The 27,354-nt window shown below is 65.7% G+C and overlaps 2 protein-coding genes across 8 annotated transcripts in view; one reads left to right on the top strand and one right to left on the bottom strand.

The window, feature by feature from the left end:
• The window catches only part of BAIAP2 (BAR/IMD domain containing adaptor protein 2), a 40,591-nt gene extending 37,071 nt beyond the window's left edge, over positions 1 to 3,520 (top strand). For all 3 annotated transcript variants that reach the window (XM_059864641.1, XM_059864636.1, XM_059864639.1), the window contains one exon: positions 1,568 to 3,520. In XM_059864641.1, the coding sequence (XP_059720624.1) occupies positions 1,568 to 1,637 (70 nt within the window). In that variant the 3' untranslated portion in view covers positions 1,638 to 3,520. The remainder of the gene's footprint in view (positions 1 to 1,567) is intronic.
• AATK (apoptosis associated tyrosine kinase) lies at positions 3,358 to 24,196 on the bottom strand. Of its 5 annotated transcripts, none has more exons than XM_059864629.1 (15): positions 24,062 to 24,196; positions 14,207 to 14,340; positions 13,119 to 13,260; positions 12,196 to 12,275; positions 11,963 to 12,081; positions 11,437 to 11,524; positions 11,228 to 11,361; positions 10,501 to 10,585; positions 9,756 to 9,877; positions 9,491 to 9,640; positions 6,340 to 9,409; positions 6,052 to 6,220; positions 5,628 to 5,855; positions 5,245 to 5,457; positions 3,358 to 4,403 (listed from the first exon to the last, which is right to left on the bottom strand). In XM_059864629.1, the coding sequence occupies exons 1-14, from the start codon at positions 24,144 to 24,146 to the stop codon at positions 5,429 to 5,431; spliced, it is 4,635 nt and encodes a 1,544-aa protein (XP_059720612.1). In that variant the 5' UTR covers positions 24,147 to 24,196; the 3' UTR covers positions 3,358 to 4,403; positions 5,245 to 5,428. The 5 variants fall into 5 exon arrangements, with proteins under 5 accessions (XP_059720612.1, XP_059720614.1, XP_059720615.1 ...); XM_059864631.1 differs by lacking the exon at positions 24,062 to 24,196 and adding an exon at positions 16,428 to 16,501; XM_059864632.1 differs by lacking the exon at positions 24,062 to 24,196 and having other exon boundaries at positions 12,196 to 12,270; positions 14,207 to 14,339.
• Positions 24,197 to 27,354: the final 3,158 nt, after the last annotated feature.

Below are 27,354 nucleotides of genomic sequence, written 5' to 3'. Positions count from 1 at the left end.
TGTAGGTGTCCGCTGGCCCCAGCCCCTGCCGGGGCACGTCCGCACTAACCGCAGGTTTTTTGAGCAGCCTTTTTTTGTTGTAGACTCGTCCCAGGAGCCTCCTGGTCCTGGCCCCAGGGACGGGATGCAGGAGCCTCCCCAGGAGTCGAGACCCTCCTCGCTGGCACTGCAGAGCCTGGAGAGCTCCTTCCCCGTTTCTCTTTGATCCATGAGCTGTTTCCCCTGGAGCTGCAGGCTCCATCCCAGTGGCTCTTCTCTGCCAGTAGAGAAAGAGTTAAATGAGCCCCGGGTGACTCATCAAAGCAACTTTTCCTCTCCCTCCAGTCCTGAGAATCTATTTTGGCATCTTGGGAGGGAAAGTGATCTAAGCAGCTGCATTAATTAGGTGTGAAATTAATTACCCTATTTTTAAGCAAAAGTCATTTATCTTTTAAGGAAAGAAAAAGCGAACATGGAGAGGTGAGGCATGGCAGAGATGGGGCCTGGGGCTGACAGTGAGAGCCTGTCCCAGAGGGTGTAGGTCCCAGTATCTTCCTTCTGCTCTGGGAGATGGCTGGGGACATCCCAAAGCTTCTGGGGACATCCCAAAGGTGCTCGGTGCAGGTGCACATGGAAACCACGGCACTTTACCTGAACCCACATCAGGGGTAGCAGGGCTGTGCCCCCACGGTGGGTGACCAGCCAGAGGCCCAGCTGTGGGACCTGGCCTGGGGAGCTGTGGCCATTGCTCCCACTGGGGACAGGAGAAGGATTGTGTGGCTCCTGGGGAGGGCTGGGGGCAGCGGGCAGACGAGACACAGGGACTGCAGGGAGGATAGGAGGTGCTTGGTGGCTCCCCAGGCAGCCAGAGGGACCCCCAGAGCTGCCCACACCCCCCGGGAATTAACTCCTGCTGGGAAAGGACAGAGGGGGCCTTCTGGAGAAGGGCTAAGGATGCTCCCCGTGCCAAGGCAGTCCTTGCACCCTGTCCTGGCCAGGTGACGATGGCAGCAGGAGGGTGCTGGGGACACCCCAGGTAGGTGAAACCCAAGGTCAGCCTGTCTGGGCTCTGGACTCTGACAAGCTCATCCGAGTGTCCTTAGTTTCCCACACACTTCCTCTTGGATATTTACTTCCCCAGCGGGAGCACAAGGGCTCTGCAGGGAGCTGCCAGCTCTGCCCTTGGCCAGGAGTGAACCCCCTGCTCCAGGGCTGGGTGATCCCACAGTGCTCCCACCTGTGGGAACTGTTGCAATCCAGCCTTAAAGGAGGCTGGAGCAGCTCCATCAGCCCTGGCCCCCCTGGCATCCCCGGCTTTAGGCTGGAGGAGAGCGAGGTAGGAGAAATTCCCCTGCAGCTGTGCTCAGCTCATCTCTGACCCACCACGGCTTAGCGGGGAGAGGAGCAGAGGAGTGAGGGCAGCTCAGGGAGTGGGGCAGCTGGGCTGGGGGCTCCCAAGGCAGAGCTTTTCCAGTTTAAGCCCTTCCCAAACGCTGCTGGTTCTGGGGTCTCGCCTCTCGCTGTGCCAGTGCCCTGTCCTCTCCAGGCCTCCACACCCTGTTAACTCTTCCTTCCTCTTCGTCCACAGGAACCCCTTTGCCAACGTCCAGCTGAAGCCAACGGTGACAAACGACCGCTCGGCTCCGCTCATCAGCTGATCCGGGAGCGCTGGCGCCCGCGTGGCACTCGCCACCTCCTCCTCCTCCTCCTCCTCTTCCTCCTCCTCCTCGCTGCTGCATGTCCAGCTTCCCAGGACTCCATTTTTAGGCGGAATTTATTAATCCTGCTGCTTTGAAAGCCAAAGGCTCAAGCTAGTGCCCTAGTTCTCTCTTCTCTAGACTCCCTCGGTGGCAGGGGGTCACAACGCTGCCATGTCACCTGTCCCCTGCCTGTGCTGAGTGCGGTGGCACTTCCCGGAGTCGGGGCAGCGTGTCCCAGAGCTGGGGTGGCTCCCAGGCCCAGCAGCAGCTTGCTGTGGGTGGGGAAGCGGGTTCAGCTGTAGAACAACTCTCCGTGGGCTCACAGTGCTCCAGGAGGCAGCAAGGCAGAGAGGACAGGGTCCCCCTGCTCTCCCTGCCCGCACGGGAGGGACCCCCAGGCCAGGCAGGACACCGGGACACCCCGGGCAAGCCAAGGCACGGTGGGTGGCACAGGCAGCTCCCAGGCGCCCACCAGACCCCAGTGCCCACGCCATGCTCCAGGCTGGGACAGGGCAGTGGGTGCCACACTGCAGCTCCCGCTGGGACGGGGTCAGCTCCCCTCCCAGAGCTCCTGCTGCGCCAGGGCTCGGGATACTGTAGGGAATTACGGTACTGCTGTAAAATATAAGCTAGGAAAAAACCACTCGTGGAGGCGAGGGCAGCGTGTGAGTGAGCCTTGGGGTGCCCCTGCTCCCTGCAGACAGGAGCTCCCATCCGGACCTCTTGCTTGGCTGTTTGCTCTTCCTCTATTCCTAGGGCTGCATGAGAGAGAGAGATAGATAGAGATAAATATATATAAATATATATATACACACTTGCTAAGCTTACTGCTGGGGGTGCCCACGAGCAAGGTGGCTCCCGCAGCACTTCCCGCAGCTCCTGAGTGACCAGGGTCACATCCTTGCTCCACAAACAGGGAGAAGAGGGTTTCCAGGCAGGAACTGTGTCTCCCATGGATGAGGGCTTGAACCCAAAGAGAGTTTTTGCTTTTTCCCTTGTATTTCTCCTTTTGCACTTGCTGATCACTGGTGCAGCACGTCCTGGTCCCCACAGCCTGGGCAGTGGGTCCCCAGCCCAGGGGGCTCAGTCCCAGTCGGATGTGGTGGCTCATCTCTCCTGTGTCCCCTCTGATGGGTTTTCCAGCTCCACTGCAGGAAAACAGCTTCTCCTGTGACCGCCCAGGCTCCAGCTCTGCACGAGGGTTCCCAGCTCCATGATGTGCCTCCTCTTCCTCTCCCAGGGCTGGAGCAGATGGGTGGGGGGCAGATGGGGCAGGGGCGAGGGAAAGGGCTCTGCTGGGGGCTGGGGCAGTGGGTGGGAGAGGGCTGGTGGTCACAGCCCGGGGTAAGGACAGGCCTGGGGTCCCCTTGGCCACTGCGGTGTCCTCTTCCACCCCCGTGCCAGGGGCTGTCCCCCGGGCCCCCCAAGCTGCCACCCTGGCTCCAGCCAGCCCCCGGGGGCTTCACTGCACCTCCTGGCTCGGTGGCACCTGTAAGATGTAACCTGAAATAATTTTTTATGAGACAACATAATTTATGAGCAATTCCACCTCCCCCAGCCCTCCCTCCTGCAGTGATTTCCCTGGCCAGAGGCTCCTGCCGGGCCCTGGAGCGTGGCCGAGGCCCTCCCGAGCTGGCTCCATCCTGGGTGCTGGGCAATGATCGGGGCAGGAAACGGCTTAAGATATTTTAAAAACTTTATTATTGGCCCGATGAGATTTGACACACATGCTGGGAGCTGTATGGAAATCAGCACTGATAAAAAATACAGCAATTATGACCCGTATTGAGAAAATAGACCATGTAAGAAGAGCCTTTCTATTAAAAAAGTTACCCAAGCCACAGCTCTGTCCTCATCTGCCCTCCGGGGCCAGGACCTGCGGCACCATAGACCAAACCCGGGGCGTGGGGTGGGGGTGGGCCAGCACCCTTGGGTGCCAGGGGCTGAGCAACCCCCCCCAGTGTTGGGGGGTGCAGGGAAGGGGGGATCAGGGGGCAGGAGGGTGGGTGCTGCAGGAAGGAAATCCTGGGAGCATCCCAGTCCTGCATGGGGAGCAGCCCTGGGTGCTGCACCCCTGGTCATGGCAGGGGGTGGGCTCCTGTTGTAAAGGATAAGGAAAAAGCTTGGGAGAATTGGGTGGGGGGGTTACAGGCCAGGTGGGGGCCTAAATAAAACACTTAAATGAGCACTAATTGCTTAGTAGGGGGGAGGAACCAGCAGTGGGGGTATTGGGTGGTATGGCCACCCTGGGGCTGAAGCTGGGGTCCCCTAGGGTCCTGGCTGTGACCTGGACTGGGGAACAGCCCCTGGCCTCCACAAGAGCCTCCTGAGCACCGAGGGCACTCCAGCTGGGATGCAGCTCCAGGCTGGGCTGGCCATGGGAGAGGGTGGGAGAAGGGTGGGTGAGTATGGGGACACCTCTGCCAGCACCAGGGCCAGGCTGGGGCGGGGACAGACTCATCCCACGGGTCCTGGTGCCAGAGCTGTGTCCAGCCCAGGGTGGGAGCACCCTGTGGCATGAAGCAGAGACCCTGGCACCAGCCCCATCCCACATGGGTGCTGTCTGTGCAGTGTCCCTCGTCCCCCTACACAGGAGCCAGGACAGGGGCAGGGGCTCAGGGGGGACATTTCTCACCTCAGGGTTTGGTCTATAGACCCCAAAAGGAACCAGCCCTGAATTCAAGGTTTCGCTCAGCTCCGCTTACTTCTATTTCCTTCCGGAAGCTGGAATTGCACAATTATCCTAAGCCTCGAATGAATTTAAAAAAAAAAAAAAAAACAAAGAAAGAAACAAACAAAAAAACAAAAAAACCCCAAAACAGAACGAAGAACCACGAGCGCGCCCCCCATCCCCCCCTCCCCAATAAGTCTCTTTGGCAGCAATAACTTAAAATCGCGTCAATGTGGGTTCAGTCAACAGCAAGTTTTGGTTTTGGGGTGGGGTTGGGGTTAGGTTTTTTTAATAATTTTGTTTAAATACAAAAATAGTCAGGTTGGTGGGTCCTGGTGGGGGATACTCCCTCCACAACCAGCCCTCCACGTGTTGCTCCCCGCTACAATGGGCAAGGGTCCCAGCAGTCCTCAGGGTCCCCAGCTGGGACTGATCCCTGCAAACCAAGGGAGGGGAGCTCCAAAGCCATGGGGACCACTCTGGGTAGCCGGTGGCACCCCTGGCAGAGGGTGACATCCAGAGTGGCAGCAGCCAGTGGCCCCTCGGTCCGGAATGTCGTGGAGTGCCTCTGGGGCAGCTGTGGGGCCGCTGTGGGACAGCTGTGGGACAGCCAAGCTGCCACAAGGTGCAAGACTGAGCACGGGGCACAGGGAGGGGACAGCCCAGGGGAGAAGGGGTGTGGGGGACAAACTGCCTCGGGGAGCACATGTGGGCAAGAAGCCAAGGGGGAACTTCACTGGGGAGGACACTCCGCAAATGTTAGCAAGGTCAGGGCACTACCCTCGAAACGCTATAATTTATATATATATATGTATATATATATATATATAAGTGTCTATTGTACACGCACGCTCACAGCCACCCGCACACCCGCACGGCGTCACCGTCACCCACCGCCTGGCCCTGCGGGGGCTGCGCCGGCCCCGCTCCCACTCGAAGCAGCAAACGAGTTCCTTGCGATAAAATCTGCCTAAAAACTGCCCAGCGGGGTCTGGGAGCCCACGGGCGGCCCCCACGCCGGCCCCGCCGGCCCGCGCCGCCCCGGTGCCAGGGCAATGCCGGCTGCGTCCCGGCGAGCTCACTCCCGGTCACCGTCTTCGCTGCTGCCTGCAACGAGCAGAGAGAGCCGTGAGAGGGTCCCGGACCCCCGCTGGACATCCGGCCCTTCGCAGGGGTGACCGTCCCCACGGGGTGCAGGGACAGGGCTCACAGTGTGGATGGCACTGGGACACGGCAGCTCTGGGCACCCACGGAGCAGCATGCCGAGGGGGACTCACCTCCTATGGAGTCCATGTCCGAGTCGGAGACGTGGGTGATGGAGAACCGGGACACCGGGGCAGGTGAGACCGTGAACCGGGAGAACTGGATGGGCAGCACCTGTTTCTGCGCCGGCACCAGGGCGGGCATGGCCGCGGGGGGCTCTGCCGGCGTCCCCGGCAGCGAGGCCACCAGGGACTGCTTCACTGGCATCAGCGGGAAGTCATCGTCCCACTCGAAGCCACCGCCTGGGATACAAAGTGAGGGGGCTGAGCCTACTGTGAGGGTTCCACCATAACCTCTGACCCCATCACCCCCTAACTGGCCCCCCATCATCCCATAACCGCTGTCCCCATGACCCTAAAACTGCCTCCCCATGATCCCATAAATGCTGCCCTCTCACCACCCCACAATCACCCGCCCCATGAGCTCCTGGTCTCTTACTCTCTTCCGAGGCGTTGCCGTCTGAAGAGTCGTCAGAGGCTCCGAGCCTGTCCGTGGGGCTGGGGGGGCTGGTACTGGCAGGGGGCTGCCCCGAAGGCGAGGGGGGCTGCCCCGAAGGCAGGGTGGGCTCCGGGAAGCTCTGCTCAGCCAGCTCCCGCGTGGGGCTTTCCTGAGGATGGGAAAACAGCATGAAGGAACCTCACTGGGGGCTGGGCCGGAGATGGCTCCCACTACCAAAATGCCGTGGAGCCATGCCCAGTACCTGGCTCTGCCCCCCAGGGCACTCACCTGGTCGAAGAGGTAGATGGTCACATCGTCGTAGAAGGAGACGGCCTTTTTCTTGCGCTCCAGGTCCTCGCAGAAGGACTCGGACAGCAGGCTGGGCATCTTGAGGAGGCTGCGCAGGTTCCGGCCGCTCTGGCTCTCGGCCACTACGATGGGCACGGCTGCCGGCTCCTCCTCGCTCTCCTCGCTCTGCTCCTGTATGTTGTAGCAGCGCAGCTCCTCATCCGACTCATCGCTGTCTTCCGTGTCCTCCTCCTCCTCCTCTGGCTCCTCGCGGCGCTCGGGGGCAGCAGGGGCCGGGGAGAGACCCGGCGGTGATTCTCCCCCGGGGAGCAGCGTGCTGGGACCCCCCGGCGCATCACCCACCCCGGGCACCTCCAGGGGCAGCCGCCGGTCCCCAAGCCCCAGCGCAGGGGTCACAGTCTGTCTGTCCCCCACTGTGGCCCCCCCAAGTCCAGGGATGCCCTCGGACACGCAGGTCCCTCCAACAGCTGATGGCTCCCCAGGGCTCACTGGCACCGGGGTCAAGAGGAAAGTCTTGGGGGTCACAGAACCCGGGGGACAGGTGTCTGCGTCAGGGCGCGGAGGGCTGCCCGGCACCAGCCCCGTGCCAGCGGGGCTCTGCTCTGTGCCAGGCACCTGCTCGGGTGAGCTCCCGGTCCCAGTCGCCACCCAGTCCCCCTCCAAAGCCACCGCCGCCGGCGTGGGCACCGCCACCACAACGCCAGGCGCTGCTGGGGGGCTGCCGGGTGCTCCCGGCGGGTGCAGCGGGTCCTCTCCTCGCCCTATGTCCTGCAAAGGGGAGCGGGGACCCTCCTCTGCCTCCGGGGTGCGGGACCCATCGCTGTCCCCCTCGTCCTTGTGGCCGCGCTCGGCCTCGGCGTCGCAGTCGGAGAAATAGGCAGAGTCGCGGTAGGGGCTCTTCTCGGCCAGGCCGGGCACCTCGGCCCCCGGGGCGCTGGGCAGCCGCGTTTCGGGGGCCGCAGCCTCGCCCTCGCCCCCCGGCAGCCCCGGGGGCGGCTTCCCCAGCTGGCTGAAGGCCTCGGGCTCTCGGGGCTCGTGGGGCTCCTTGAGGACGAACTCGGGGGACTCGTTGTTCTCGGTGTCGTAGCCGCTGTCGAGGGCTCGGGGCTGGCCCGCGGGCACGAAGGCGCCGGGACTGAGCACCTCGCAGGAGCTGGCCGTGGAGGGGATGTCCAGCGACTCCAGCGAGTCCGGCGTCCCCACCTGCTTCTGCAGGGACCTGAGCGCCGGGGCCGCCTCCGCCCGCTCCGTGTATTCCCCGGAGAAGTCGGTGAAGACGCCGGAGGTCAGCTCGGCCGTGTCCTCGTCGCTGCCCTCGTCCACGCTGGGGAAGCTGCTGCTGGAGAAGGTCTTGTCCGGCGTCCGGTCGGCGTCGCTGGCAGCACAGGCGCCGCTCTCGGCCACGGCCTCCGCGGGCGCCTCGGCGGGCTCCGCTGCGGGCTGGGCGCCGTCCGCGCCGGGCTCGCCGGGGGGGCCGGGGCTCGGGGCGGCCGTGCCAGCCATGGGGGGGGCGGCCTCGCCCGGCCCCGCGGCGGCGGGGGGCAGCGGGCTGCGGGCAGGGCTTCCCCCGGCCGAGCTCTCCTCAGGGTGGGCATCGCGCGGGGCCCCCGGCGCAGGTGGCGGGGCCGCGGCGGGGCCCCAGGGCGCGGCGGGGCTCTCCGCCAGCGTGCCGGGCTGCGCGGGGCCGCAGGGTGATGAGTCACGGCCGTGCCAGGCCTGCCGCCGCGGGGAGGGCGAGCGGCACGGGGAGGAGGAGCCGCCGGCCATGGCGGGGGGCTGATCCTGCCGCGCGCGGAGGAAGTCGTGTCCCGGCGGGGACCCCCCGAGCTGGGGCTGGCCGCGGGACACCGTGCCCAGCGGCTTGGCCATGAGCCCGCGGAAGGTGATCATGCGGCGGTAGCACCAGCTGTCGCCGGCCGGGGGCTCGCGGGGGCTGCCGCCGCCGATGTTGTTGTTGGAGGAGCTGTTGGAGGCCCACGGGTGGCGCTGAGGCGGGGGGCTGGCACCGGCCGGCTGGGGGGCGCTGGGGGGGCTCTCCTCGCCCAGCTCCACGGCCACGCAGTCCGGAGGGGCCCCGCTCGGGCCCGCCGTCCCCCCGTAGCCCGGGGGGCTGTAGGCGCAGTTCCCCGACGGCGAGACGCCCAGCGGGTCGGCAAAGACACCGGGCTGGAAGGCGGGGACGGGCCAGTCCTGGCTGCCCGGCTGGGGGGGCTCCTCCTCCAGCAGGTACCCCTCGGCCCCGTGGCTGGGGGACGGCTCGTAGCCCCGCGGATCCGGCCCGGGGCAGGGGTAGGGGTAGTACTCGGCGCACTCCCAGGAGCCCTCGGCGGGCGCGTGGCCCAGCAGCGGCTCCATGCTCAGGGACACCGTGGGGCTGCCCGAGTCCGAGTCGTAGGTGCCGCCGCTGCGGCCGCCCTGGGCTCTCCAGCAGGCCGGCGGCCGCAGGGCCCCCTGCTCGCCCACCGGGCTGTAGGTGCACATGGCGTAGTCCAGCTCGGCGCTGCCCTCGCCGGGGCCCTCGATGCGGATGTAGTACTCGCTGCTCAGGGAAGGGCTGTGGGCGCCCAGGATGGGCACCACGCCAGGCGCCGGCACCCCGGGGCAGCCGGACGCCTTGCACTCGTAGCAGGACGGGGACACCCCCAGGCTGAGCCCCGCCGTCGTGGCCGGGTAATAGAGGTCGTGGTAGCGGGCGGCGCTGCTGGGGCTCAGGGACCCCAGGGGGGCCTGGAAGTGCTCGGTCTTGGTGTGCTCCCACTTGTACTCGAAGTTGAGGCCGTGGCTGGTCTCCATGACAGTGAGGATGTCGTCCCCGTCTGAGGGGAACCCGTCGGCCGAGAACTGCTCCAGCAGCGGGAAGGAGGAGAGCTCGGGGCCGTGGTGGCTGCCGCTGGCGCTGCCGTTGGGCTTCATGGAATTCCAGCGCTTCTCGAAGTCCTCCTCGGCCTCCGTGGCTCCCTTGGCGCACAGGTAGGACAGCAGCAGGTGCACCTCCTCGGCCGTGGGGCGCTGCTCGGGCTGCAGCCAGCAGAACTGCATCACCTCGTACCTGCCGTGGGGAGCGGCCAGCGTCAGCCCGGCCCCCGCCCGTGCCGCGGGGCAGGGGAAGGGGGCACCTCGGGCTCCTCACCAGCGCTCCGACAGCGACAGCTTCAGCTGGGGCTTGGGCAGCTTCAGCTGCTGCTCCTTGATGGCGTAGGCCAGCACTTGGCGGTCAGAGTAGTGGTCGTAGGGCTGGCTGCCCAGCTCAAACAGCTCCCAGATGGTGACGCCCAGCGACCTGCGGGCATGGCGCCATGCTGGGGGTGCAGGGAGACTCCCATCCCGCCCCTGACCGTCGGCCCCAAAACCACCCCGATGCACCCGGTGAGGCCGTGCCCCCCAGAGTCGCTCACCAGACATTGCTGGCCTTGGTCTGGTCCACCACGAGCAGGTTGCCGTGCACCTCATCGATGAGCTCGGGCGCGATCCAGCGCAGCGGCACCCACAGCTGGTCGGCCGTCACGAAGTAGTCGTCCTGCCAAGTGTGCAGGGTCAGTACGAGAAGAGAACGTCAATCCATGGCGTCAGGGACCAGCCACGCCGCGGCACCGCCACCCCCCGCCTCCCCAGCCTCCATCGCTGCCCCCCATGCCCCTTGTTCCCCCACATCTTCCCCCAGCCTGTCCCACTCTGCTCCTGGCACCTACTGTCCCTTGTTGCCTCCCCTCCTTCCCTCCTCTGCTCCCCCACCCGAGCCCCTGTGGACCCCCAGTTTGGCACTCCCAGCTCTGCAGGAGCCGTGGGCAAACTGGAGCAGGACAGAGACACAAATGGACGGGTGGGAACCCCAGGCTGTGCTGGCAGCTGCCTGCAGGGTCCTCTGCCTGGCAGAGGGGCACGTCTGGACCAGCCCAGGCAGTGTCACCCCACTGGTGAGTGCCAGGGCACACCGGGTGGCACTAAGGGTCCCTCACAGGGTCGTCTGAACCCCCCTGCACCCCAGCAAACACAGGGGTGTCCCGACACCGCTGGGGAGGGGGGGTGTGTGCGTGAGGGTGGGGAAAGGCTCGCTCGGGTCTGTGCCAGGGTGGGTACATGGGGGTACCGCGGGATCCCAGCACGCAGCCCCAGTCCCCTCCTCCCTCCAACCAGCCTTACTTTGTACTTGCAGTGCGAGAGCCCGTAGTCCCCGATCTTCACGGTGAGGTCGGCGGTGAGGAGGCAGTTCCGCAGGGCCAGGTCGCTGCCAAGCAAACCCGGAGCTGTCACCGGCACCGAGAGCTCGGGAGGCACCCACCGGGGACCCGGCTGGGGCGGCCGTGCGGCGGCGGGGCCGTTCCCCGCCCGGCTCCGGGCGTGCCCGAAACGCGGCTCTCAGTGCACAGCAGGAATGCCCGCGCGGCCCCAGCTGCGCCGCTGTCCGTCCGTCCATCCGTCACACGCCGAGCCAAGCAGAAGGCGGCTGTTCCCGGGCAACGTGAGCCCTGGCACGAGGCCGGGCTCTCGGGCGGCTGCTCCGGCACTGGGCGGGTCATGCAGCCGGGCACAGGCAGGACCCCTGCAGCAGCAGGGACCACCGGGGCTGGGCTGCCCCTCTCCAGCACAGCTGGGGGCCCCACGTCCCGCTCCCACAGTTCGAGCACCCCCGTGGTGACCCACTTGCAGAGCCAGGCTCGGGTGGGGACACTCTGGTGGCCCCCGATGGCAGCGCGCCCCCTCCTCAACAAAATCACTGATGCTGGAGTCTCCGTCTGCAACTCACTCAGCACCAGGATATTGTTGGGCAGGAGGAGCAGTGGTGGGGCAGGAGCACTGGCACCTTGGGGACCCCCCGTGCAGACCCCGCACTGCTCCCCAGCTCCCCCCAGAAGGCAGCCCAGCCTACCTGTGGATGTAGTTGTTCCTGTGCAGGTGCAGGACGCCGCAGGCCACCTCGCACGCCATCCTCTGCAGGGTCAGCAGGTCCGGGGTCATGGCCTCGGCCCCCCGGCAGCTCCGCAGGTACCCCTTCAGGTCACCCTGCGGGCAGTGCCACTGTCACCCTCCGTGCCCGGCGCCCAGGGGGCACCGTGGGCAGTGGGCACAGGGACTCACCAGCGGGCAGAACTCCATCACCAGCAGGTACGGGGTGACCTCGGCGCACTGGGCCAGGCACTGCAGCAGGTTGGTGTGCTGGAGGGCTCTGCGTGGGCACAGCAATGGGGGCGTTGGTGCACCACTGCCCTTCCTGTGCCAGGGGGATGGCAGCAGTGCCCCAGGAGCCATCGTCCTGCCTGCACCAGGGCTGCCACAGGGGCTGCCGGGAGCGGGTACCAGCACGTCCCAGCGCCCGGGATGTGTCACAAAGGGACATTTGTTCAGCTGTGCTGGGGCAGGAGCAGCCAGCAGCCCTGTGCCCCCCCCACTAGGTCCAGCTCTGCCCATGACCTCACTGCTGCCCCATGGCATGGCTATGGCTCCACACAGACCCCATCCTGCCACGATGTAGGGACAGAACTGTGCTGCTCCAGAGCAAGGGACAGCCACAGCTCTGCCCGGCAGCTGAAGGTGGCATGGAGTGGATCTGCCCCCATGCCACAGCATCCCCGCTCCCAGCACTGTGGAGTGACCCCAGAGGTACCTGTAGGGCTGCGCTTCTTCCAGGAACTGCATCTGGTCCTGCACGCTGGCACTCGCCTTCAGCTCCTTCACCACCACCTGGGTGCTGCTGATGCCCGAGTTCACCTCCCCCAGGAACACCTGGTGCGGGGGACAGGCTCATCCCTCCTTGCACACCCCAAACCCCCCTGGCACAGCCGGGGCCCTGAGTCCCAGTGGGGTGGGGGGTCCGGGGGTCCCTAGCCCTGGGCTCACCTTGCCGAACCAGCCATGCCCGATCTCCTTCAGGTACAGTAGGCTCTGCCGCCCCAGGTCCGCCGACTTGAGGAGCTGCACTGTAACAGAGCCCATCCAGCTGCCCGCGTGTCCCCCTGCCCACACATCCCCCTGTCCCCCTGCCCACACATCCCCTTGTCCCCCTGCTTGTGCTCCCCACCAGTCCCAGCCAAGCCCCGCTGTCCTCACCGTGCCACCCGGTGCCAGGCCTCCTGCCACCCCAGGATGCTGCGGAGCATCCATCCCCAGGAATCCTGCATCCCAGGCATCCTCGTCTCCAGGCATCCTCCCACGATCAGGGGATATGGGCTATCAGTGTCCCCGAGTGGGATGGCAGCAGAACTGGCTCCCTGCCCCTTCTCCTCTGCAGGGTGTGCAGCGCTGAGCCCGGCACAGCGCTGGCATTTAGCCCCTTCCCAGCCCCCCCGGCGCAGTCCAGCCCCTCGGGAGCCTGTGCCAAGGGCAGGCAGCAATGGGGCCATTGTTGGTCCTTTCTGCCCCCCCCCACCGTGGCCATTCTTTGGGCAGGGAGTGACACAGGGTGGGAGGGGGCACCACCAGGCGCCCCCCACATTCCTCTCCCACTCAGAGGCTTGTTTACATGGGGCCAGGGCTCGTGGATGTCACCGTACAGGGTGGCCGTGTCCTGTCCCACCCCGGTGCTGCTCCCCTGGGCTGGGACACGCAAGTGCCAGGAAGCAGGGACAAGGGACCCTTGCACAGGGGGGACCCTGCAGTGCTCCCCAGGGACCTTGACTGCCTGTCCCCTGCCAGGGCTCCCCTGGATCTGTGGATCTGTCCCTCCACCGCAGGGGACACCCAGCATCCCCACGTCACCCCGTACCCAGTGATGAGAGACCCCAGCTGTGGCATACAGAGGTCCTGCCCCTGCCCTGGCTTACCTGAGCGCCCCGGCTGCTTGGCCATGGGCAGGGACACCTTGGTGAGGGGCAGCACATAGACCTCGGGGCCATGCTGGGGGGCAGGCGAGCCCTGAGCCGACAGCTCTGTCACGTAGTCGTCCCCCTCGGCATTCTCAAACTCCTGGTGCAGGGTGCAGGGGGGTGAGACATCGAGCAGAGACAACTGACCCCGTGGGCTCCCCACTGCTCTAGTGCCCCACACACCCCTCTGCCCCAGCAGGCTCCTGGGGGCCCAGAAATGCCCCTCTCCCTGCACACATCCCTGCCCGCGCTCGGGGAAGGCACACCCTCCCCACCAGCCATCCCATTACCTGTCTGTGCCACCCCGGCAGCCCTCGGCTCCCAAAAGCCGCCCGGGCGAGCAGGTAGGACACGGTGAGCATCTCTCCGTGCCAGGCTGTGCCTCATGGCGCTGCCGACACCGCCGGCACCGCACCGTGTGCCGTGTGCCACCGCGGGCCACACGCGGACACCGGCCCGGCCTCTCGCCCATAAATATGAGTGCGGGGGCACCAGGGGGTCACTGTCCCCCCCCGGCACGGCGAGGTGCTCCGGCGGTGTGGGACGTTACACAACACCCGGCGTGTCCCCCCCAGCCTGACCCCCTCCCGCCGCGGGCGCCACAAGCCTCCACAAAAATCTCAGCAATTAGGGAAAAAGCGTTTTCTCGGCACATTCTGTGCCTGTGAGGTCAGAGTGCCTCCCACCCTCGGGGGCGTGCGGGTGGGACCGGGCCCTTAACCGTGGCGTGGCCCGACCCCGCACGGAGCCGGGAGCACGGGTGGGTCAGGATACGACCCCAAGGATCCTGAATCCCACAGATCCACGCTCTGTATAGCTGGGATCCAGGATCCAACCCCAGTGTGCTGAGCCCTGCAGCCCCGGCAGGCAACGAGGGGCTGAACCCCTCCCTCCAAGCACTGCTATCCTGAGCCAGGACACATCCAGCCCTGGCACTGGGGCCGAGAATTCTGCACCAGGAACCTCCAGACACTTCCATCCCTGCTGTGTCCCTGGGAAGAGCCTCTCTCCCTGGCCTGGGAACCCTTCCCGGCCCCTCAGCTCACCTTGAAGCCAATGTCCCCCTTCTTGCAGCACAGACAGGCCAACATGAGGAAGATGAAGGTGAAGAGCCCCGAGAAGGAAACAGCCACAACAGCCAGCGAGGAGGACCAGGAGAGCTCACTAAGGGGGGTGCCGTCTGTGGGGACACAAGGTGGTCAGGGCTGGGGGCACCAGGGAGGGGGCACGGGGCATGGGGAAGGGACACATGCCTGGGCACCGCATCCTCTGGGCACCAGCGCACCCCACATCCCAGCACCTGCCACCCCACTCCAGCTGTGCAGTGTCCCGTGGGGTGGCAGGGCACACGGTGGCCACGATGGCAGCGGAGGTGGCCATGTCACAGCTGCCCATCCCCAGCAGGCCCCGCTGCCAGCTGCAGCTGCCACATTACTATTCTGCCCGGAGCCTGCCCAAACAACTGGCGCCGTTGTGGTGGGAGCAGCCGGAAGGTCGTGGCACTGCCAGCGGAGCCGGTCACCGGAGACCCCCGGAGCCCCTCGGTGCCCAGCTGGGACCGGCGCCCTGTGCCCAGCCATGAGCCTGGCACAGACCCCTGCTGGTGCTGTGCTCCCTCCCTGGGTCACCAAGCCCCTGCCGGGGATGCTCGTGGCACACATGTGGCTCCAGCACGTGGCCCACGGAGCATCCCTGTCCCTGTGCCCTGGCCACGCTGCCCTGCTCTGGAGCTCCAGCTCGGGCTCCCCTGTGTCCTTGAGACTGGCACCTGAAGGGCACCAGGGCTGGGGAAGGTTCTGCTGCCCTCATGGGCACCAGCAGCACCTGCTGTCCCCGGGCACTGCCTGGCACCACGCGGGGTGGGCACAGGGCTCCCTGGCTCCCGCATGGCCCCACGGGCCTTGGCACAGCTCGGCCATGCCAGGGAGCAGGGAAGGAGCTCCAGAGCCATCTTCTGAGGCTCGGGATGCAAAGCCGAACCTGGGAGGAGCGGGGGGCGGCGTGCCCCCCCTTCCTGCTGGTTTCCATGGTGAACACACTTTGTACCGCCAACGTCACCATTTTCCCTGGATAGTGGGACAGCAAGAGAGAAAATGACTCACTGAAAAGAGCCTTTGAACGGCAACCGGGAGCAGAGCACGGGGACGGGAGCCCGTCCGAGGGCACCATCAGCTGAGCTGCCCCTCAGCTCGGGAACTGGAGGTTCCCAGAGAAGACAACAGGCCAGTGAGATCCAGCTGGTCCTGCCTCAGTTTCCCCACCTGCACAACCAGAGACCTGGGAGCCGTGACCAGCCCAGACTGGGCAGGGGCACCACCACTGCCATGACCCGCTGGCACCTTCCCTCCCTGTACCCACAGCAACAGTGATGGGAAGTGTGGCATCACCTCAGATGCCAAATTATCCTAAATCCAGATCAGGTGCACCTGCAGCAGCAGCTGCTGGAGCGCTGGAGTGCAGGGAGCACCAGGACACGAGGGACACCAGGACACAGGGGACACCAGGACACAAGGGACACTGGGGCGCAGGGCTGCCTGAAGTACCCCAGGACCCTCAAGAGAAACCAGGGCCCCCAGCACATGCTGCCCTCCATTCCTAGGTTCTGCCTCCCACTCTGCCAGCAGGGGTGAGGTTCCCCTGGCACCGAAGCCATGCCCTCCCCTGGCCTTCCTCACCACAGGGGTGCTCCGTGCATCCCCCAGAACTGCGGTGGCACTGACAGCCCCTCCACCAGTGACCCCCGAGCCAGGGATCACTACCCTCACTGGGCCAGCCCCGTGGCAGGGCACTGCTGGGCACTGCTGGGCACTGCTGGGGCTGCTGGGGCTGCTGGGCACTGCTGGGGCTGCTGGGGCTGGTGTCAGCAGACAGGCCACAGCTCCAGGGACACCTGCCCCAGCCTCAGCCCCAGCCCTGGCAAACGGGAGCAGAAGGGACATGGGGGAAGAGGGGGATGCCGGATGCCGTGAGGTGCAGTGGGGTGCAATGGGATGTAATAGGGTGCAGCGGGGTGTAATGGGGTGCAGTGGGGTACAATGCAGTGCAGTGGGATGCAGCGGGGTACAATGGGATGCAGTGGGATGCAGGAAGGTGCAGAGGGGTACAGTGGGGTGTAGCGGGCTGCAGTGAGACGCAGCGGGGTGCAGTGGGGTAGAACGAGGTGCAGTGGGGTGCGGCAGTTGCCCTCCCACCCCACGGAAGGCACCGCGCACCCGCCGCCGGCACAGTCCCCCCCGCGCTGCCCTCCCCGCCTGTTGAATCGCCCACCCAGCGCAGGTCGCGGCCCCAGCGCCGGCTCCGAGCGGGGACGGGCCAAGGCCGGCGCGTCCCGGCGCGTCCCGGTGCCGCTCCGCCCGGAGCGCGGCCGCCCTCCCGCCGCCGCCGCCGCTGCTGACTCACGGCCCCGGGGCTGCCGCCGGGCCGGCCGCGGCCCCGCTCCTCCGGCGGCCGGCGGGGCGATGCTGCGGCCGCCCGGCGATCCCGGCGATGCCGGCGGAGCCCGCCCGGCCAGCGGCGGCTGACGTGTGCGGAAGGGCCGAGCCGGGGCTCCCGCAGAGCCGGCGGCGGCTCGGGGCTCCCGGCCCGGGCACTGCCCCGGGCTGCGGGCACGGCACGCCCCGACCCCGCTCCCACCGCGCCCCTCGCTGCAGCACCTACCGCAAGACAGCCTGTGCCTCAGTTTCCCCGCTGGTGATTCCCAGCTGCCCTGGGAGGGCTCGCAGGGTCATCCAGGAGGGGATGGATGCTCTGGCGCCTTGGGAGCATGGTCCACACATCCCCCCTTCCCTCTGGCCGCCCACCGCGGATTTCAGCCTGGAAACATGCCAGATCCTGCTGGGCAAGGTTGGATTTGGGCAGGGAGAAGGGCAGGATATGGGTAGGAAGCAACGCAGGATTGGGGCAGGATTTGGACAGGGAGCAGGGCAGGACTGGGGCAGGATTGGGATGGGATTTGGGCAGGATCAAACACTCACATCCCTCAGCCCCTCTGGCCACGGGCTGCTCGCTCCCATCCCAGCCCCATCCTCTCTCCCTGGCATCGCTCATTAATCCCCGTGCCCATGGGCAGCTTCCAGGGAAGCAATTTCACAGCCCGCAGGACATGCTCTGCTCAGCCACACACACAAAGCCCCCCCTGCCCTTTGGGCTGTGAGCACAGGCTGGGCCTGGGGACTCTGCAGCTCTGGGGGAAACTGAGGCACCAGCAGGAACCACCCCGGCCTGCACCCCTGAGCCTGGGAGCGCCTGCCATGGGAGCAGCCATGGAGCAGGGTCAGGGCTGGCAGTAGCCACGGTGCCAGCCAGGAGCCTGGCACAGAGCTGGTACCCACAGCATCCTCCCCTGGCACCCCTCGCTGTGGCACCCAGAGCCTGCTGGGCTGCTGCAGGATCCAGGCATCCCCTCACCAAAAGCAGGGGCAGGGAGCAGCACCCTTTATCCCCACTGCTGGAGACCTTTTCCCACCAGGAAGAGCCAGAGCCATTGGAGCAGCCTCTCTGGTGATTAATAGATCAGTTAATTGTGAATTCCAGGCACGCCTGGCTAATCCCTTCTCCTTCTGTATCTTTTAACGTGGCGTGTTTCACCAAAAGGATTGATTCTGCCCTTTCATTCTGGTTTTACCATCTAGGGCAGAAGCAGCAGCAAAAAATAAATAGGTGGAAAATAACAGAAAATCATCCATCATTTTCTGAAGCAACGAAATAAAAACAAGGATTGTGCTAGGGACAGGCCGGGCTCTGGCGTTGCTGCGCACACACCACGCGTGTCAGCCTGATTAGGGACAAAAAATCAAGTTCCTCCATCAAAGCCTGCCCTGATGCAGAGCCAAGAGCCAACAATTCCCTCTGTTTCCACAGAAAATAATACTAATATTATTATGATAATATAATTATTATAATGTAATTCTAATAATACTGTCTATAATAATAATATATAGTAATAATATATTATTGTATATAGGATATTGTAATTGTGTATGGAATTATATATAGAATTATACATGGAATTATGTATATTGTATTTTTATATATAATTATATAGTCTATCCGGATTATAGAATTATTAGTATAATAAAAATATATTGTAATTTTTAAAAAAAATTGTAAAAGGCATTCAAAGCAAGCTCAAATTGATTATTTAAACTGAGCTCTCATGCTTGTTGTTCTCAGTGAGCGCTCAGTGGGGGCCGTGCAGTCCATCCCACACTGCCCAGACAAACCCGCAGTCCTGAGGGACTGGGAGAGCCCCGGTGTCCGGCAGGGATCCTCCGTGGGGCCCGGGAACGCCGTGCCGGGGCAGTGCCGGGGCAGGGTATGGGGCAAGGTATGGGGCAGTGCCGGGGCAGGGTATGGGGCAGGGTATGGGGCAGTGCCGGGGCAGGGTATGGGGCAGGGTATTGGGCAGTGCCGGGGCAGTGCCAGGGCAGGGTATGGGGCAGTGCCGGGGCAGGGTATGGGGCAGGGTATTGGGCAGTGCCAGGGCAGTGCCAGGAGCAGGGTATGGGGCAGTGCCGGGGCAGGGTATGGGGCAGTGCCGGGGCAGGGTATGGGGCAGGGTATTGGGCAGTGCCGGGGCAGTGCCAGGAGCAGGGTATGGGGCAGTGCTGGGGCAGGGTATGGGGCAGGGTATTGGGCAGTGCCGGGGCAGTGCCAGGGCAGGGTATGGGGCAGTGCCGGGGCAGGGTATGGGGCAGGGTATGGGGCAGTGCCGGGGCAGTGCCGGGGCAGGGTATGGGGCAGTGCCGGGGCAGTGCCGGGGCAGGGTATGGGGCAGTGCCGGGGCAGTGCCAGGAGCAGGGTATGGGGCAGTGCCAGCCGGTCCCAGTGCCACGCCGGGGGCAGTGCCGGGGCAGTGCCGGGGCAGTGCCAGGCGGCGGCGGTGCCATGCCAGAGGCAGTGCCGGGGCAGTGCCAGCCGGTCCCAGTACCACACCGGGGGCAGTGCCGGGCACATGGCCCCGGCCAGCCGAGGCTCGCAGAGCCCGGAGCCTTTACGTAACAGCGGGAGCGGCAGCGCGAGCGGGGCGCCCTATTTATATCCCAAACGCTCGGCGCCGTTACGAAACGAGCAGCTCTGGCTCCGGAGCATGGCCCAAGCAGGAGGGTGAGCGGTGCCCCGTGGCACAGGAAGGAGCCCGGGCTCGGGGTCTGGCTTTGCCCCCCAGCACGGCCCAGATCCCACTGCCCCAGCCCCGAGCGGGGCTCGGCATCGAGGATGCTCAGCACACGGAGCTGGGGAGTGCCTGGCACCTCCCTGCCCCACGTCCACCCTCGGGTCAGTCCGTGGTGCCCGATTCACCTGCAGGCACGGGAACACACAGAGCAGGGTGGCTGGAAAATCCCTCCTTCCCCACAGGGATGGCTGAGGGTGGGCGCAGGGCACGGCTGAGCAGCACACAACCACGGAGGTATTTTGGAAAGGTGAAAATGGTGGCTGACAATGGTGGCACAGCTGGGATGGGAGCCTGGGAGCTGGTGGATGCCCTGCCAGCCAGGGCAGTGCTGTTCCACTTACTGCGTTTGCCCACACTGGAATTTTCCTTCGCTCCAGTAGTTAAAACAAACGACGTTAACCCCGCTGCTGGCACCAGGCTGCAGGGAGGACGTGGGCACGGCTGGCACAGGGGAAGGGGCAGGAATCGGGATCCCCCAACAGTCTGGGCTGTGGGACAGTGGATCTGCAGGAAATCCTGGGAAATTCCCATTCCTTCAGTGCTCAGCCCTCCCAAACGCACAATCCCCACATACTCACTGTCCCTTGGCCAGTCCTGAGCTCCACCACGAGCCCGGTGCCAGCTCTGGAGCATCCCAGGATGCTCTGTGTCCCCTCAGTGTCCCTGGTTATCAGGGCCTGGGCCGGTTCTCAGAGCTTGGCTGACAGCAACAATGGCAGTGGCAGCCCTGAGACGGCTGTGCTGTGCTCTGATGGGGCTTCCCGGGCTCTCAGGGGGATTAATGCCCCCAGATTTATTTTCCTCCCAGTGGGCATGCTGAGTCAGCACAGAGCAGCTCCTCTCGGGCCAGCCCTGTCACCCTCCAGCCCTGTGACACAGCCCCGTGGGGTCCCTCTGGCTCAGCCCACCCCAGGGAGCAAATTCCCACTGGGGATGTGAGGAGCCACTTACTCCAAGCCCAGACCTGGAGTGGCAGCAGTGCATGGCCAGGACCATTATCCCTGCATCCCACCACCCCTGGATCCCACCATGCCACAGTGCCACCATGACTGGATCCCACAGTGCCACCAACTCTGGATCCCACCGTGCCACCACCTTTGGATCCCACCATGCCACCACCCCTGGATCCCGCCGTGCCACCACCCCTGGATCCCACGGTGCCCCCACCCCTGGATCCCGCCGTGCCACCACCCCTGGATCCTGCCATGCCACCACCCCTGGATCCCGCCGTGCCACCACCCCTGGATCCCGCCGTGCCACCACCCCTGGATCCCACGGTGCCCCCACCCCTGGCAGTGGCCCCAGCCCCTCTTCACTTGCCGGATCAGTGCAGCAGCACACGGTGGGAACAGGCTCAGCCATGGCACCAGAGCAGCCCAACTGCCCCTCTGACCCAAATCCTGGGATTTTCCAGCCCAGCAGTGGGATGGCGAGGAGGTGACGTCACACCAAGGCAAAACCCGGGATGCTGCCTGACTACAGACACTAAACACTGAACACAGACCCCTGCTGGGTGGGGACCCCTTGGCTGAACCCCCACGCTGGCAGTGCCACTGCTGCCCCACATGCCCTGCTGTCACCGGGGTGCCAGGCTCGGCTCAGGGGCACCGCAGCCCCGCTCTGGCCAGGAGGACGCGGTGCCAGGGAGGGCAGAGCCACGGGCTGCCCTGGCACAGGGTGTCCCAGCAGGGCTGGGAGTGCCGGGCAGGGAGCCCGTGAGTCACAGCCCCGCTGCCCCCGGCGGCGCGGGGCCCTTTCAACCCCGGCACGTTAATTTCTGCTAATTGGCTTCGACAGGGATCGGTGTCAGCGTTCCAGGACACACCCGCCCGTGTGCATGGGGCAGGAGGGAGGGAGAGGAGAAGGGGGGAGCAAAGTGGCACCCTCAGGGAACAGGATCCTGGCTCTGTCCTCTCGCTGAGCCAGGTAGGGCCTGGCTGCCCTGTTGTGCTGTGCCAATGTCATTCCCTGTGCCAGGACAGGGGGCTTGCCATGTGCCACCCCACAGTGCCTGCCCCCGGCATCCCTGTGGGCACTGGGAGCCACCTCCTGGCTCTGTGCCCAGCTCCTGCTGCCCTCCAGCCCAGAGTGCCATCCCTCAGTGGGAAACGTGGCAAGACAGGACACCGGGCACAGTGCTGCCACCACTGTCACCTCCCAGCCAAGGGCCTCCTGCTGCCCTGCCCCAAATCCCCTCGGTGTGTCCAGTCCCAACAGCACCTTCCCCCCTGTAGGGCCCAGTAGGTGCCAGAGTGTGCCTGGCCTTGGTTTGGGTTGCCAGGGTGCTTCCTGCTATGTCCCCTTTGCCACAATGGTCCCCCAAGTCCTTTCCCATCCTTGTGCCAGGAGCAGCCGGAGACACCAGGCACAGAGCACCAACACTCACCATGCTGCTGTCACTGAGTGTCACCGGGGCATTGGATGGCAGCAGGTGCCAGGTGGACCCAAAACCACTGGGCTGGGGGGACCCCCTGCCCTCCCTTTTCCTCGATTCCCCAGGGCAGGGGGTGGGCACCCATTCCCCCTGGAAGCCCAGGAGATGTGGGGGGCACATTGGGGCAGGCAGCGCTGGGTCGTGCCCGCTGGTGGCTCCAGTGCTCCGTGCAGGATCATCTCCAGGCCTGGCCTGGGAATGGGTGAAGAGAGATGGGAACCACGAGGCTGCAGGTCTGGGACCCTCCCCCAGAGCCCCCAGACCGCCCAGCACCTGGAAGGGAATGAATCCCTGGCAGAGCTGACACTGACATCCTTGATGCAGATGTTGGGAGAAGCCAAATCCAGCAGGTGAGGCTGGAACAGGAGCAGCTGCACTGGCACATCCCTGTGGCATCTCCACCCCAGGTGACACTGCTGTCACTGTTCCATGCCACCAGGCCACCTATGGCCCAGCTTCCAACCGTGCTTTCCAGGGAATGCAGGACCAGGATGAAGGAGATGTTCCCCTTGGCAGCACCAGAGCCCCCGGGCCTCTCCTGTCCTGTCCCAGCTGAGGTGCCAACGTGCCCTACAAACCGCTGCCCCCAGTTCCTCACTGGCACAAGCCACCCCCGGGGAGCCAGGCTGGCACAGGCAGCCACGCTGCCACACAGGCAGGAGCTGCTGCCACATGGACCAAATCCACAAAGCCGTGAAATCCAGAATCTGGTTTGTTCCCCCCTTTAATTCCTCTCCCGGTGCTGGTGGGCGGCAGCTGCACGGCAGCGCCGAGCCCTGGGCCTTGCAGCACAGCACAGGCAGCGATGGAAACAGGGCTGAAGGCTTTTGAAACCAAACCTGCCTCGAGAGCCCCCGGGCCGGCAGGATTCGCGTGGAGCGGGGCCGCACCAAAAACCAAAGCAAAATCTCCTCAAGGGCTGAGCTGGGCAAACGGCTCCGTCCCGGCCCTGCCGCATTTTGGATGTAAATAATGAGATTTTAGAAGCAAATAATGAGCGGTTGGGGACAAAGTCCCCGCTCGGTGACTCCTGGTGCGGCTCATTTCCAAATCCCCCCACGGATTCCCACCGTGCGCAGCCGGGGGAGCGGGAGCGGCGGAGGAAGGAGGGACCGGGAAGGCGGCGGGGAGGGATGCGGGAGCCCGGCACCGACAGCCCGAGCCTCCCCACCACCGCGCCCGGCACGGGCACCGCTTCGCCGCCTTCGCGGTGCCGGAGGAGGCGCCGGGAGCGGCGGCACCGACACGCGTTATCCCGGGCTGGTAAACAAAGAGCCGGAGCCGAGCGCCCGCCGGACGCCCCCACGAGGGGTCCCGGTGCCCGCGCGGTGCCAGCCCCGCACCGGGAGGGACACGAGGCGGCTGCGGGGGGCGGCGGCGAGGGGCGGCTGCGGCGGCCGCAGCCCCGAACACGCACCGCAGTCGCCAGCCCCGCGCTGCTCCGCGGTTGCAGCATCTTCCTGCAGCTGCGCCGCGGCCGGAACACGGCTCTTACATAACGGCTGCGCCCCGAAACGCCGCTGCCGTGCCCCGGCACCCCACCGAGCCCCGCCGGCTCCCCCAGCCCCGCGGGGACCCTCAGCCCCCCGCTTCCCGGCCGCCGCGTGTCTCAGGCGGCGGGGGCTCAGCCCCGGCTCCGTCTTCCTCCCTCTCACCATCACCATCCTCCCTGTTGTTATTATTCCGTTCCAATCCCGGAGATGCCTTCAGAGGCAGCGCAGCCCCGGGATTCCTCCGCGCTCCAGCCCGCGGAACAAAATGCCGCCCGGCTGCGGCAGCGATCCCACCGCACCGCCACAGCGGCTGTCCCCCCGCCACAACCGGGATGTCCCACTGCCACACCGGGCTGTCCCGCCGCCACACCGCGGTGTCCCACTGTCACGCCGAGATGTCCCAGCACCACACCGAGGTGTCCCCCCGCCACACCGGGACGTCCCACGGCCACACCGGGGTGTCCCCCCGCCACACCGGGGTGTTCCCCGGCCACACCGAGGTGTCCCTCCGCCACACCGGGGTGTCCCAGCACCACGCAGGGGTGTCTCACCGCCACCCCGGATGTCACACCGCCACAGCGGGTCGGGTCCGGCTGTCAGAGCCCGTACAGTGACATTCCCGGTGATGAGGGCGAGGGGATGCTCTGCTCGCCGTGCAGCGCGATGCGGGGATGCTCGTTCCCGGTGCACCGGGAGGGCAGCGGCGCGGGGCTGAGCCGGGCACACGGCGGAGCACCGGGGGAGGCTCGGCGCGCGGGAGGGGATGCGGGTCAGCCAGCCCCGGGGCTGCGGCACTTACCGGGGTCGAAGTGGGAGCTGAAGGCGAGGCTGGGGCTGAGGAAGGCGGCCGCCATGGCAGCGGCGGCGGCGGGGAAGCGGCCCATGGCGCGGCGGCGGCGGGAGCCCCACGGCCGCCGGCTGCCGCTGGCCCCGCGCTGGGCACGGCGGCGGCGGCGGCGGCGGCGGCGGCTCCTCCTCCATGGCGGCCCCGCGGCCCCGCGCCCCGTGCCCCGGGGAGGGGCCGCGCCGCCGCCGAGCAGCGGGACCGGGCGGGCGGGGGCGGCAGGTGGCGGAGCCGCAGCCCCGGGACCGCACCGGGATCCGCGTCCTCCCCCCCGGGATGAGCCGCCGCCGCCCCCGCGCGGTCCCGCCGGGATGGATGGGGGCCGTGGGGGACCCTCGGATGGGGACGGAACCCCCGAGGGGCAGCCGGCACCCTGGAGCGGGACCGGGACCCCCCGGGCAGGGCCGGGACCACGCAGGGGCTGCCACCCCCCAGAGCGGGGACAGGATCCCCCGGGAGCGGGGCTGCCATCCCCCCAAAGAAGGAGCTGCTCCGGAGCTGACCCATCCCGGGCAGTGCCGGCTTCCCACACCCAGGGATGGGAAACAGGGACAGGTTGGGCAGCTCTGCCCCCAGCCAGCCCCTCAACCCCCTGGCAACCCCCTTCACACACACACACACACACACACACACACACACACACACACCCCCTGCACCCCATCTCCCTGCAGCCCAGCACAGCCTCACCCTGCAGATTCCCAGTCCCATCCCGAGGGGAGCAGAGCCCCCCAGCAGCCCCAGGCAGGCCCGTGGTGTGGGGTCCCCTTGGGCTGGGGGGCTGCCCCATGTGGGGCCATGGCTTGACACTACAGCCCTGGCACATGGGAGTGTGCCCTCCAAACACGGAGGGCTCCAAAACCCAACAGTCCCTATTCCTTGGCAGGGAACATCCCACAGCTTCACCCACACCCCTGGCAGCTCCCAGCCAGACCCTGGCATAGCTCTGGGTGCCACTGGTCACCGAGCCCACCTGGGAACCAGGCTGGACTTTCCTTAAGGGCCAGGGCAGGACAGTCCTGTCCCATCCTGTCCTACCCCACTCCTGGGAACCCCCTTGTCCCAGCCCTTGCTGGGTTCAGCTCTGAGCACGGGGCTCACACATCCCCACCGCCAGTTTGAATATTTAAAGCCAAATTTTGCGTACACGATTAATTTTTTACAAGCCTTCAAGCCTGCACAGAACAGCACCACGCTGCACATGTCACGTTGCCACAAATAGATACAGGCCTGGAAAAATTGCCGGCTGCTGGGAGAATAAACACGTTGGAGCCAGTTTCTCCCTTCTCCCCTGCCTCCACGTTTCTCTGCTCTGGAACAGCTCTGTCCCACAGGACCCCCCCATCCCTCTGCCAGGGCTAGCAGGCGACTGCTGATACCCCATCACTCATTTAGGAGACCCTCGGTGGGGTGCAGCTCATGGGCACCCCATTGCTCCCATTGTCCCCTCCCCACACTGGGTCCCTGGTCCTATCTGGATGTGCAAATGGCCTTGACCCCTCATGTGGGACACCCTGAGCTCCTCTGTGAGCCTTCCCGGGCCTCAGAGCTGCTGAACAAAGGTGGCACTGACCTGGCACAGTCACATTCACCTGGTGCAGAAGCATTTGGAGTCTCTCGGAGCTTTGGTGCCATTGTCACCCTCTGGACCAGCCCTGGTCCCGTGGGAGTGGGTGGCCACTTGCCCCTGGGGTGGTTTTCAGGGCCAGCCCCACTCCCTGTGCAGCTGAGCTGGCACTGGCTGAGTCACAGCCAGGTGGGATGGGGTGGGAGGCTGTGCTGAGCCCACACCGGGCACCCACCCACCCACACCAGGTACCCACCCACCCACACCAGGCACCCAGCTGGCCCAGCCACCCCCAGCACCCCGAGCACACTCAGCTGGTCACAGGGTGGGTGGGACAAGGATGAGCTGAGACCTCCCTGGCACTGGGAACAGGCAGGGGGGCTTTGGTGAGTGGGAGGGGATAAAATCACTCGATGTTGTGTTGGGGGTGGCAGCCCCAGTGCCCAGTGTCCCTTCCCTCCTGTGTCTGGGAGAGGGTGGGATGGGGAGGAAAATTAGGATGGGGGGGATGGAATTGAGGATGAGATGGGAAAGAAGTCAAGGACAGAGGTGGACTGGGGATGACACTTGGATAGGGATGGATGAGAAAGGAGTGTGTGCCTGCCCAGCCCTGCTGTGCCACCCTGCCCTCCTTGGGAAGACCCGGAATGCCCTGCCCAGCTGGGACACCAAGCACAGCAGCCCCATGTCCCATCACTCTCCGTGCTCGGGTGACACCCCCCTAGCCCCATGTGACACAGCCAGGAGGGCTGAACTGCCACGGCCACCCAAACCCACCACCTGCCCTGTGCCCCTGCCACTTGTCCTGCTTCCCACCAGATTTCCAACGTGGTTGTGAAAGGGAAAAACCCACAGAAGAATCGAGGCCCAAAGCCTCAGGGAGCCCTTCAGGTGCAGCCCTGAGGTCGGGGCTGTGTCAGCGCTGGTCTAAGCCCGGCAGAGGCACAGGGTGGCACCGGTCCCCTGACATCCCCTCCCGATCAGGGCAGCGCCGCTGCCGCCGCCCCAATTAGCAGGGGAGATTACAGATCTTTCCCAAGGGGAGATTACCCTGCTCGGATCCTGCCACTCGCTCCGGCTTCCCGGCTGATTTGTCTGGGGCCGCAGCTAATCCCCTCCCGGGCAGACACCAGATTGAGCCGCGATTCCCGCGCGGCGGCTGCCAAAAGCCCCCCGTGCTCCTCCTGACCTCCTTCCCGGCCCCGGCGGCCCGCGGGCTCCGCTCCCCGCCTGATCCCGGGGCAGCCGGGGCGAGAGGGGCTCCTCCTTCACCGGGGAGCTTCGGCAGAGCCCGCAGCGTGGCTGAGCGGCTCGGCAGGGACAGGGACGGGGACAGGGACACGCTGGTGCGACGCGGCCGCCGGTCCCGCGGGACCCCCGGGGTGCGGGCGGGGGGCGCCGGCGGAGGCACGGGCAGCCAGCCGGTGAAAATCCGCATCCCCGTTATGCAACGGCGCTGATTTATTCATGCCTGAACCGGGCATTGGCCTAGAAATTAGCCCGGGCGATGCCGGGGAGGGGCCGGGAAGATGCCGGGAGCCCAGGGAGCGGGGCCGGGCACACCCCGGGCACCGTGGGTGGGTGTCCACCCCACAGCGGCGATGCCGCACGGGGCTCGGGGCGCCACACCGGAGCCACAAGGCTGGGCACAGGCACAGGACCACCTGGCCGGGCTGTGAGTGGG

Source organism: Haemorhous mexicanus, chromosome 20 (assembly GCF_027477595.1).
Source record: "Haemorhous mexicanus isolate bHaeMex1 chromosome 20, bHaeMex1.pri, whole genome shotgun sequence".
In the NCBI taxonomy this organism is placed as follows: Eukaryota; Metazoa; Chordata; class Aves; order Passeriformes; family Fringillidae; genus Haemorhous; species Haemorhous mexicanus.
The sequence above is the reverse complement of the archived record's forward strand: the minus strand, read 5'-3'. Positions and strand labels throughout refer to the sequence as shown.